Here is a 12,476-nt window from a genome sequence, read left to right on the forward strand (position 1 = left end):
CTGGTGGTCACCCCTGATAAACTTGTAGCTGGCCATCAGATCACCCCTGAGCCTGCGCTTTTCCAGGGTAAAGAGTCCCAAGTTTCCCAAGATGAGGAAACATATGGAGTTTCTTTAGTGCAGATGTGTACTATTTGTGCTAGAGCTGTAGCTCATGTGTTTTCTGTCAGTAAAGTGTGTATAATTAAGAAATCCCTTTAAAAAGCTACTATGGTATTTACTTTAAGTATTAAGTAGGCTTTAGAAAGAGTTTAACTGTAAATAAAGAGTAGGACAGGTCAATGCTGGTCTTGTAGCTGAAGGCAGCTGGATCCATAAGCAGTCAGGGGTGTTATTCAGGGAGTCTTTATCCTAGAACGTGTCTGAACATCTGGTCTGAGAAATGTTTTGTGGATGCAGTTCAGATTCTGTCAGTGTGGAAAGATGTGCTTTAGGCTTGGTCTAATGCAACTGCCCACTGTCCTACTGCAACAGGGAATTTAGCTAGGGCTGTAACATGATAGTCTAAATTAAGTTTGCTCCCCTCTGCCTTTCCCTGAAGACACTTGCGTTTGTTTTTTGCTGATATGATCCAAACAAGTATTCAGCCTGAGTTAGCTAGAATGAAAAAACTCAGGTCAAATGGTTGAAGTGTAGCAGTTATACACAGCTAAATAAAAGACCTTATAATGGAAAGCATTAGGCATTCTTAGTTACAGGCATAACTGCAAGCTCTGCCTATAATAAAATATTTTAAAACTGTTACTTAGTGTAGTATAACAAATACAACAACAACATGAAGAATTAGTACAGCTGTTTGATTAACTGAATATTGAATAATACTGTGATTTAAGTCTACATTTAGTGGTGAATGGAAATTTTCTAGTGAATAACACTTAACTTCTTATATTAGTCTAATGTAAGTATCCATTTACTTGCTGTTGACATATATTAATACATTCTGCATAGCTAAAATTCACTGAATTGAAATGTGTTCATACATAATACAGCAATGATACATAAGCCTTTATGGTAAAAAGACTTAGTACAAATTATGGTTTGTAACTGAAAAGGAGAATTTGCTATGTATTAAGCCATTTCATTTTGTCATTTGTGTGCACTTTTCCTTAAGAGTGAAGTTTTATGCTGGTATTCAAACAAAATTTCAGGTGTATAGAGAGCATCACATACCTTACAGTCTCCAGATAAGTGTGCATGTGTGGTTTGGGGCCCCTTGTAGCAGTTGATGAGCTGCACACAGTACACGTGCACTCATTCACTGCACTGCTTATTTATAGGAAGCTGAGGGAACTATCTTTTTGTGGAAAAACTGCCACTAAAAAAGCCCAGCATAGCACATGCAGCAGCACTGTGAACCGCCAAAAACAGCAGCTGCCAGAAACAGCAGCAGCACCTCCAGAATCAGCAGCTTGGCACGGCTGTTGTCCCAGGTGGTCCCCAGGTAGGGCTGATGGGGCCAGCACCTGTGCTAGCACCAGCCTCCCCTACCCCACCTGGGTCATTTTACCCCACTCTGGAGCATGTGTGCATGTGTGTTGCTCTGGGACAAAAAGCAGTGGCACATATTTATGCATGTGCACATGCATACTCATTGGGGCATGCTCATTTAGGTTTTCCTTCATAATGTAATTCCATTGTGTAAAATTGTAATGTATATAATGTATAATTCCTCTAGATACATCTCCCCCCTTCCCTCCCTCCCCCGTATATATATTGCAATGTTATCTCATTATTCTGCCAGAATCCCACCCTGACTGTTCTATAGATCCTAAATTTCCTGGCCGGTGGGCAGAATGATCACAACTACAACTACTGAAAAACAGGATCAAGGATAGAATGCTATATGCACTTCAGTTCTCAAGTACCATCAGCAGCATCACTGCAGTCTCAATAAACTGCATAAACTCTAAGTACCTAATTTTTACCAAAGCCATTTTTAAAGTTTCTGGGAACTATTATTTGCATTTTTCAGTTAAAGAAAAAGAAATACAGCATATGTTTATAATCATTTTAAAGGTACACTCACAATAAATACTGTTTCAAGTAAGTTCAGTTGGTTTTATTTTTCATACAGCATATAGTCATTAGAAGACTGCACACAACATAGTGTATCTGAAGCACACAAATGGATGCTGATCCTACCGTGGAATGTAAAAAAGTCCCATAAGCTATTCAAGAGTTTAAACGTTGTAGGAAGCGGAGGGAACTATCTGTTTGTGGGAATAGGGAGTAACAAATGGCTTGTGTAAGCAAAGGGGTTGAGGTTCATACTTCATTTGTATGCGTGACTCACTGGATAGTCTTTTGTTTTCTTTCCAATTTAATTACTAAGCCATTGATTTTGAGTGATGATTTATCAAGTACAAAAATCAATAAAGATCCCATTTTAGAAAAATTGCATTTTGATGAATATCCAGTTGGACATAAACAAAAAGTGACAGTTGCATTGACACCCTCTTCTTTTCTAAGACAGGTGCACATGCAGATCTATTCAGAACTCTGAAATGTGCTTTATACTAGGTTGGGGTGGAGTTAAAATGCTGAATAATGAATGTAGCCTGCAGGACAGAGCTTGATTTTGAGCAATGGAGGAGAAAATTTAGAGTACAGCAATCTGTGTTCAGAGTAGCTTTTTGCAAGTTGCATTCTACTCATGTTTTTAAAGCAAGGAACTAAAATAACTCAATTTATGAAGAAAGGAAAAACTCATGTAAGAACATAAGAACTACCATGTACTGGATCAGACTATCAGTCTATTTTGCCTGGTACCCTCTGTCATGTCCCCCCCACCCTTCCCCCACATTGTTCCTTTCTCACTTGAAGTCTCCAACATGTAAAATCTAGGGAGTTCTAATTCAACTCCAACAGTCAATAGCTACTGATGCCTTTTTCCTCCAGTAATTTCTCCAGTCCCTTTTTGAAGTTGAACTGTCAGCTTCCACAACATCTGATGACAAGGAGTTCCATACTTTAGTTACACACTGGCCACATCCACATGAGACATAGACTGCGCAGTACCATTGTGTGGCACAAAGCATGACACAATGCTACTGTGCAGAAATAACAAGCTACTACATAGTCAGCATCACCAAAAAGCTGTTTGAGGATGCTACTGCACGGTAACTCCGGTTACTACACAGTCATTTAGTACTTGTGTATGCAAGTACTAAATGACTGTACAGTAACAACTGCTCAGTCAACATCTTATGTAGATGTTGCCACTTTGTGAAAAAGAACTTTTTTGTTAGTTTTAAAGTTACCATCTATGGATGCATCCAAATGAGTAGGCCTTTAAGGTGCCGCAAAGTGCACATGCATGCTTGTCTGGACTCAGCCTATTAGTTTAAATTTTTTGACCCCTAGTTCTTCTATTAGGAAAAACAGTAGATAATAAATGCTTGTTTACTTTCTCTTTGCCATTAAGTATTTTGTAAACCCTTATCATGTCCTTGCTTGAGTGTCTGTTTTATAGTCTCTCCTCATATGGAAACTCCTCCATACCTCTAAGTATCCTGGTTGCCCTTCTCTGTACCTTCTCTAGTTCTTCTATATCCTTTTTAAAGGTATGAGGACCAGAACTGGGCACAGTATTCAAGGTCTGAACAGGTCTTGGATATATAAAGGGGCATAATGATACTAAGATAGCCTTAGAGATTTGTCTTATGTAAAATGCTATTACTCTGAAGTAAGCAGCATAAAATGTCCACCTTCCCTGCCCTCCATCCCACCAAATAAAGGTATTTTATTATATGGTGGTAGCAGCTGCTACTCCATTTAAGTGCAGCAGAATAGCTGGCAACCATTTACTGAAGATATTTGTGGTATCTAAACATAAATTTCCAATGCAGTCACTTCTATTCACACCTAGGGAAAAAGGAATTTCAGGTGCCACACGCTGTGTATTTCTTACCTTGGAACTGGGCATTAAATCCTTTTCGTCGGTGGTTACTGTCTGATGTGAAATGGAGTCGTAACCAGTTCTTACTGCTGATAACCGGAGAAGGCAGATTCATGCCAGTCAACCTGGGGGGAAAAAAGGAATCTCACTGAAGAAAGAGTACAACAAAAACTGTTATTTAGACTTAAGTAAAACAGAAGATGAAGGTAAAGAGAAAATACATTATTACAGCATGCAAGATGTCTCTGAGAACTGTAATGCATTAGCAACTAATGTAAAACTATGAATAGTTTACTAGCTGTTTATCCTGAAGAAAGTTTTGCACTACAGCTAGTCATTCAAATGTTCAGCTCATTTCTTCACAGTACTTTATTGTGAATAGAAAAGAGAACAAATATCTAATTGTTTGTTTTTGAGTAAGTAACCTATCGACAGAGGACTTAGCAAATATTATCATGAAAAAACATCAAAAGGAATAAAAAGAGTTCATTTTTATCTTAAAATAGAAGATAGAGTATTCTATCCTCTGGGAAAATTATTGACTACATTCCATACAGACTAATAATAACAACAAATATATTTTAGAAGAACAAGATGAATAATTCATTACAAAAATCTCCTTTACAAGGACAACAGGCAAGCAAAAAAAATCCCACTTATTGTTAGAACTATGCAAAGCTTCAGGTGGTGATTCGATTTGGAGGAGATTCAGCCCAGTTCAGTGGCAGAATCTGAATTGAATCAGGGGATCAATTTGGCAAAGATTTGGAGAGCTTTGATGATTGGAGCAGTACCTGGTGGCTGTAGCAGGGAGCTAAAGCCACTCCGAGCTGGTAAGTACTAGGGGCAGGGAAGGGAGTGCTGGGGGAAGGGACCATGGGGGGACCCCTGACAGCCCCTCTGACCCCCCATTCTCCCCAGCCCCCCCGACCTCCACCCACTCCCTCAGCCCCCCATGGTTACCCCTGCCTGCCCCAGCTCAGTACTTTAAAAAAAGCTCTGGTGCTCACCAGGTGCTGCTGGGCAAGGGGCGATCCCCACTGCCCTGTACTGAATGGGATGCTTTGCATGAACCCCCTTAACCTTTCCCCTGCTCCCTGGGCCCCCCCACAGCTGCCCCACCTGCCAGGACTCTGGTCCTTTAAGAAAAAAAAGAAAAGCCGTGGGACTCACCACTCCTGGTGCAGCCTTGGGGCTTCAGGGCCTCATGCATAGCTCCCCATGTGGTGTGGGGCAGTGGGGATTGCCTGCCCCCACCAGCAGGCATGGTGAGTCCCAGGGTTTCTTTAGGGTTTTTTGCCCCTAAATGGCCAGTGCTGGCCTGTGCGAGGCACCCACAAGGGGGCTGGGGGAGCAGGGGGAGTTCAGGGGCTCATTCAGAGCCCCCCATGCAGTGCGGGGCAGTGGGGAGCAGCAGGGATCACTCCCTGCCTAGCAGCACCTGCTGAGCTGGTGCTTCCCCCCCACATCCCAAATGCTGGGAGCTGGGGTGGGCAGGGCAGCTATTGCTGGGCTGGGAGAGCGGCAGAGGATGGGCCATGTTTTGAGTGACAGCAAAGAGCAAACAAATAACAGAGCAAGCCTTCTATTGCAAAGTTCAGAAAGATTATCTCAGGGCTGAAAGTTTTTGATACTGTGGATTCCTGGGTTTATCTTGTGAATCATACATACATGTTGGCATACCTAACAATATTAATATTGCAGAGCACCCCAGAACATCCTTAAAATGTATCCCAGAATGCTTTAGCACCCTGATTGCAAATGACTGGGCTAAATCATCATCTGTTTGGTTAAAATATAAACTTAGGTTAAGATATCTAGTGTCTGTCATCAAGAAATGAAAAACCCACCACTTCCCTTTGTATTTGGTCCTGGTCATTTAACAACTTAACAACCATCGCTCCTATTTCCTAGATACATAACTCTGTATTTGACTGTATTAAAAGACTTTTGTTGGAATGGGTCCAAGTTACCGTTGTTACTGACTGTTCCATATAACTTGTCCTTCTCACTACCTACTGAATCAGTGATTCTCCCATACCTGAAGAGTACCATAGCCAACAGACTCTAGATTTGATCTGTTGCTTTTAAAATGTCTTTCATTTTGTCTCTGTTCCCATAAATATTTAACTTCTCTTCATCTCCTAACCTAAAGAAATGTGGCAGCAAGTGAAATCTTTAGACAAACTTTAGTGAGTCAACTTTTTCATCTTCAGTTTGAGATGCATATAAATGTTCACTGCATCTGGGCTATGATGACTTAAGCACTTTAAGCCGCATGCTCAGACTGGAGAGATGTGTACAGGTGTTTGTCAGTGTCAGGTGCTGTACAGGGTACCTAGTATAAGTAATTCAGGGTGAGGGGAGGGGCAGACAAGACAGAAAGAAACCCAGTCAGCATGATGGCATAGGAATTGCTCATGACTGATGCCAGGCTGAATGGTTGGGCTCTCTCAACCCCAGGGTTGTGTTCTGAACACATGCAGGTATTCATTGGATTGGGTTAGTCATCATTTTGGCCCAATTTAAGCCATTCAAACATCTGCACAGGCACCATTTAGATCAACCCAATCCTAATTAAGTCAATCTAAGTGTAATGTCTGTACGTACACATACAGTATAATATTCTTATATCAGAATTAGCATACCCATTCAGTGTTAAAAAACACACTTTCCTCTAAACAATCTCCATTTCAAATATTCTTAATAAATTGGGTTTATTTTTTGGATAAAGATACCTATGGATTTGTGACAATTATTCACTGTTGGTTCTTACATGTGCATAATAGTTCTAGTGGTTTTCTGGTGCTTTTCTTTCTAAGTAACTTGAGTACAATCTTGCCAAATACTTCTAAATTGTTTGTTGGTGGTGGTAGTACTAGTGGTGTTTTGTTCTGTAGCAACTTGGGGGCTTTTCCCCTATTCTATCTCTCAAGTACCTAAGTGTGATCTGGTTCCACATTTTATGAGTCCCTAAAACTTCTGTAGTATACCATCTTACCATCAGGCTTAAAATCACAGAAAAAAAAAAAAAAGAAAAAAAACAGCAAAAAGGAAGTTACCTATCAATTTCACTAATGATTATTTAGGGACTTCAGCAGGTTGCAATAGGATCACATTTAGGTGTCCAACTACAACTTAAACGTGTTTGCAGTGAGATAAAGCTTTGGCCTGAGTCTCTTTAGCTCCAATTCATTAATGATAGTAAAAATAAATTATTCTACAATAAATGTTTTGTTTTTTACTCTAGAATAGATTACAAAGCATACATAGCTGAAGCCAGATGGTGGTATCATGAAAGATGTCAAATTAAAAGCTAGGAAGAAGGCAGGGCAGGATAAAACTTTATAGAGTAACTTATTATGAATAAGGAATTACTTAACTTGTCCTTCAAAAAGGACAAGTTAAAAAAAAAAACATTTTTGTGGCTTTGTCCTGGTATGAAGAGCCCATTACGTGGGCATTGTGTGGACCCCTCGGCACTCATTGACAAAAAGACCCCACCCCGCAGCAGTGATTGGTGGAAAGGAAGGGTGAGAGGCAGCTGTCATCTTATCTGCTGCCCCCTTCATACTGTCCCGCCAGCTGGTACCTTCCTGTCCAATGAAGGCTATGAACCCCCCCACACCCAGGAGGTGAAGATATAATAAAAACTTAATAAGGTTTTTTTTCCTATGGCTTTCACCAGCAACCCCAGATTTTGCGGTTTCCGTGAAATCCATGAAATCAAGATTTATGTGGGTCCCTAATTATGAGAAACAGAAGCTTTCATAAGCTATGGCCTACTTTGTCAGATACTATGACAGGACATGGAGGGAGGAAGGCTACTAATCAGAAAAAAATATAAAGAAGGGAAAAGCTGGGGTTTGGGGTATGGGAAGACAGCACCATTGAGAGAGGTGAAGGTAGGCTGAAGAGATCAAAAGGAATAAACAAACTGCTTAACCTTAGAGCAGTTATTAAAGCTAGTCCATGTACTGGGATAAGAATACAAAGTCTCTTTTGAAACCATTCTTAATACAGTACAGTCTGTGGATGATTTCTTGTTCCACAAATTATGCATTCAGGTTTTTTAATTTTGGTTGTTTAAAAACAGCTATCCTGAGGTAAGTGATGGAATGTTCAAGGAAGTTAAAGTGTTCTGAAACAAACTTTTGCATCTTTCTGGAATTCACATAGGGTATGCCCTGTCTGCCCAATGTAGACAGAAAAGGATCACTTCGGTGGCATATATGACATTGGCACAGGAGCAGGTGAATAAATCCCCAATGTCATAACCTGTGTTGTGTGGTCCTGTGACGACATGGTCTGAGTTGATCAGAAGGGTGCAGCTGACATTTCAGTCTGTTGTAAGGCCTGGTGGCTAGCTGAGAGTAGAAGTTCAGTAGTTTGTTGCTGGAGAGATATTGTTTATGGTTGGGTCCAAACTGATTCTTGAATACTCCACCCAGCATATTTATTTCTTGGACACCACCGTGAAATTTTGCAATGCCCACATTGCCACCACATTTTATTGGAAACCAGTATACCACTACAGTTGCCTTCATGCCATCATCCCATACCATTAGATTCACATTCTATGTTATGATCATATCTGCTGTGATTCCACTGACTGGCATGAACTCTAAAGATCTGGAGCAACAATTACTATACTTACAATACAGTCTCAACATTGTACCCACTCAAATCAGAGCCAGAGTCAGACTCCACTCTGACCTGCCACCATACCAATCCTGTGACAAGGACAAAAGAATCTCTCTTGTTACTTTACATCCATGTGTTTTAACACCTTGGACATATGATCATTCATTAACGTATCTTTAATCAGAGGGTACATCATGCCTGTAAAGCCAACAGGGTTTGGGTTTAGGTCAGGGTTTGTCTCAGTTCACTGTATGTCTGAGTGAAATGTCCATTTCTGTTTGGGGCAATATAGGAGATTATGAATGGGCTTTGACCAACTTCAAAGAGTGAGATCATACAGATTTCATGTAGCATAACCCCATTCAGTATGGTGGCTGTTGAAATCATCTGAATAGATTGCTGGTGTTGGTAGGACTGGTATATGTTTGGGTTGCAGAGTTTGTCTCTATGTGGTTTGTACATATTCATGATGTTGTAATTGCCTAGTTTTACAGGTGCCCACTGTGTTGTGTTGTCTGCTGGAGATGTTTTAGGATTTTCGTACTGGATACCAGCTTTAATGAAGGTGGTGAGGCCATGTTATTTACTCACAACATGAGTAGCCAAGCAGTAGCCTCTGAGCTTCAGTTTGGCAGGGTCCTCTGTGTGGGTTTCTTGTACTAGTATAGCAACTGCTTGGTATTTGGCAGTTTGTTCCAGGAAAAATGCTTTTGAAGGATATGAAGCCCTCTATGTTCAGTTGGAAGATGCAGGCACTGCTATCGCTTTGAAGGCCAGGTTAAGGAAACTTTCCTTTATCCCAATATCGTTCATCTCTGATCACAATCACTGACTGCCTCATTACAATCACTGAGAACTGTCAGATTCCTAGCTGGAACTTCAAAAAAGCACAATGGCCTGACTTCCTCATCAAAACAGAAAAGTTAGCAATCAAATTACCCAAGTTGACCAATGTGATATATTTTAATGCTACCTATGAGTTCTTTGTCACAGGTTTGACCAAAAAAAAAGCCCAAGGTGACAATACTGTATGGCTTCAGTCAACTACAGTCCCTGATAGTACCAACCTGTAACAACTATCTACATACAATCACTACCTCAAGCAATAGCAGCAGCATCACTGATGCAACAGAAAGACTCCAGGACCATATTAACACCATAAAAGGAGAACATTGGGTAGAAATGGTAAACTATATTGACTTCACACACTCCAGCAAGAAAGCTGGGAACAAAATCAAAAGGCTCTCTGGAGAAGGCAAGTCCAAACAGCAATGTCTTGTGAAAGCACTCAATAGCGGAACAATGTATCCAGAACAGCAGGTTCACAAATCCTGATGAGAACTTCTCCAAAGAGATCAAGTACCAAGCAACTGCAATGAAATGCTAGTCCACTGAAAACCTGCATCTCATTTGTTCATTCACAAATGAGAACTGCCATAGCCTCTACCAAACCCCCGAAAGCTGCAGGATTAGATAATATCTATCCAGAATATGGGACCCTGCCTAAGAGACTGACCGAAGGAGTTCCTGTCATCATGTACGTGAAGAAACGAAAGACCCAAATTCTGGAGACGCATTCACATGATTGCATGACCCAAACCAGGCAAGAATGTTGATAACCCTATTAGCTACAGACCAATATCTTTGTTATCAGTTGTCTACAACTTGCTGGAAAGACTGATCCTAAATAAGGTGACTAACATCACTGATCCACAGTTACCACCAGAACAGACAGGATTCTGCAAAAATATATGCACCATTACCGGGCAGTAAGGCTTACTCAAGATATTGACAATGCTTTTCAAAGGAGGGAAAAAACAGGTACTGTGCTGGTAGATTTAACAGCTGTATATGATACCATCTGGCTGAAATGACTAGAGTACAAACTACTCACGATGATCCTAAATTGAAGAATGGTGGTCTTTATCACTAATATAATATCAAACAGATCCTTCATCCTCTTCACCGGTGGAGGAGATAGAAGCAGATACAAGCATCTGTGTAATGTGTCAGTGCTAGCAGCCACCCTTTTTAACATCTATATATCTGACGTTCCACCCATCACAGTATGCCTATGCAGGTGACTTGGCACTGTTCACCTTTGGTTTCTTCTTTCACATGGCAAAAACAATGTCTGTATCTTTATCTTTGTATGCTTTGGTGTTTTTGTTGATTTGGGAGCACTTGGCCATCAGAAATATTACCAGGATCACTATGTGGAAGTGGCTCTCATTGATCCCCTTCACTTTTGACAAGTCCATCCCAAAGACAGAAATTGCCTTGTCTCAGCATATGAATACAGTAGCCCCTTATCTGCACCAATGGAGACTCAAGCTGAATCAATCAAAAACCACCACATCACTGTTCCACCTCTGTAATGCTATGGCACGTAAAATGATAAAGATTGACCTGAATGGTAATGAGCTTTTCTTCACAGATAACCCAGTGTACCTGGGAATAACTCTGGATGCTATAAGATGACTGGCAGGAACAGCCTGGAGAGCCAAAATTTCACCACTCAAAGGACATCAATACCTGTACTAGTATACACACCTGCTGAATACTGCTGTTAAGTATGAGGAGCACAGTAGCTACACCAGTAAAATAGCCTGAACTCAGCAATGAGAATCGTAACAGAGTATAAAATATACTCCTGTCCATATGCTGCCAATACTATCAGAGTCATTACCTCCCCAACTAAGAAGACAGAAGGCAACTCTGGGCCTTGCTCAGCATGCCCAACAAAATGAGAAGCGCCTGCTTCATGAAGTCTTAGAACAACCAGTACTTAAGCAACTAAAGTTGAAACACCCATTTAGGTGGGAAGCATAGGTACTGTTGCAACAGTGTGAAAGTGGGAGCAGTACCCTATGGACACGTGATCACCACAAAAAGTGGGATGAGACTGATTCTCATCTCAAGCACTTCATAAGCAACCCAACAGCCTATCAACCTAGGTACAAGCTCCAGCACAATTTATGGATTAAACTAAAGATTTACTCTGGAGCTGGATGCTTTAATGTCTCACACAATAAAATTGGCTTAAAGGACAATCCAATATGTGAGTGTGGTGACACACCACAAATTGCTGACCACCTCCTCCTCATGTGTGCAGCACACCCACACACCGAGGATGAGGACCCAGTAAGCATCAATGATAAAGCAGTTGCGTGGCTCCACCACATTAATGATGATGTGTAGAGGGGGAAATGAAGCATATGAGAGAAGAAAAACATCATGACTCTCTGACGGTGATAGGTTATAATATGCTGTTTTAATATAGTATATAATATAGTATACTGCCCTGCCTTCTGCCTGCCTTCAGACTAAGACAGCTAACTACTCTTTACATTTAAAACTGCTATAATTACATGGAAGACATGGTTCTTTCAGTAAATCTGGTACCTGTTATTCAACCAATTACATGGAAACCATTTTCTGTCTTTGACCGAACATCTTCTCCAGCCAGGTACTATGAGCACCATGTTAGTGAAGATACCAACGTAATCCTTCTCACAAAAAAGACTTCTGAAAAAGACTCTCATTGATAGGCACTCATTTCAGAGAGGTGTTCTTACGTTACTACAGATAGCACCTACTGAAACTCTGTGAAAGACATACCCAGTCCCCTCAAGTCCTGAATGGATTTGCTAGAGACGACCACCACATTGGTCCTTCCATGAAGAAAGGCACTTTCCTTCAAGTTGAACCAGCAGTTGCATATAAACACTGCCTGCTTTGACTACCTCAGGGGGAAAAAAATTTCAGGAAGACTAAGCCATTAGATTGTAGTTAGTTCCTTAATACCTTGGAAGGTGCACCGAAAAGAAAAAGCCTAGGTTTGTGTACTACCGTATTTTTCGGACCATAAGACGCACTTTTTTCCCCCCAAAAGTGGGGGGAAAACGAGGGTGCATCTTATGGTCCGAAGGTG

At 40.9% G+C, this 12,476-nt stretch overlaps 1 protein-coding gene across 1 annotated transcript in view; it reads right to left on the bottom strand.

Annotated features, from left to right (window-relative positions):
• CSMD1 (CUB and Sushi multiple domains 1) overlaps nucleotides 1–12,476 on the bottom strand; it is a 1,867,828-nt gene that overhangs the window by 929,902 nt on the left and 925,450 nt on the right. The window contains exon 6 of the mRNA XM_019538151.1: nucleotides 3,911–4,023. Coding sequence (XP_019393696.1) covers nucleotides 3,911–4,023 — 113 coding nt within the window. The remainder of the gene's footprint in view (nucleotides 1–3,910; nucleotides 4,024–12,476) is intronic.

The sequence above is a fragment of the Crocodylus porosus genome, unplaced genomic scaffold (assembly GCF_001723895.1).
Source record: "Crocodylus porosus isolate Cpor-Errol unplaced genomic scaffold, CroPor_comp1, whole genome shotgun sequence".
NCBI lineage: Eukaryota > Metazoa > Chordata > Crocodylia > Crocodylidae > Crocodylus > Crocodylus porosus.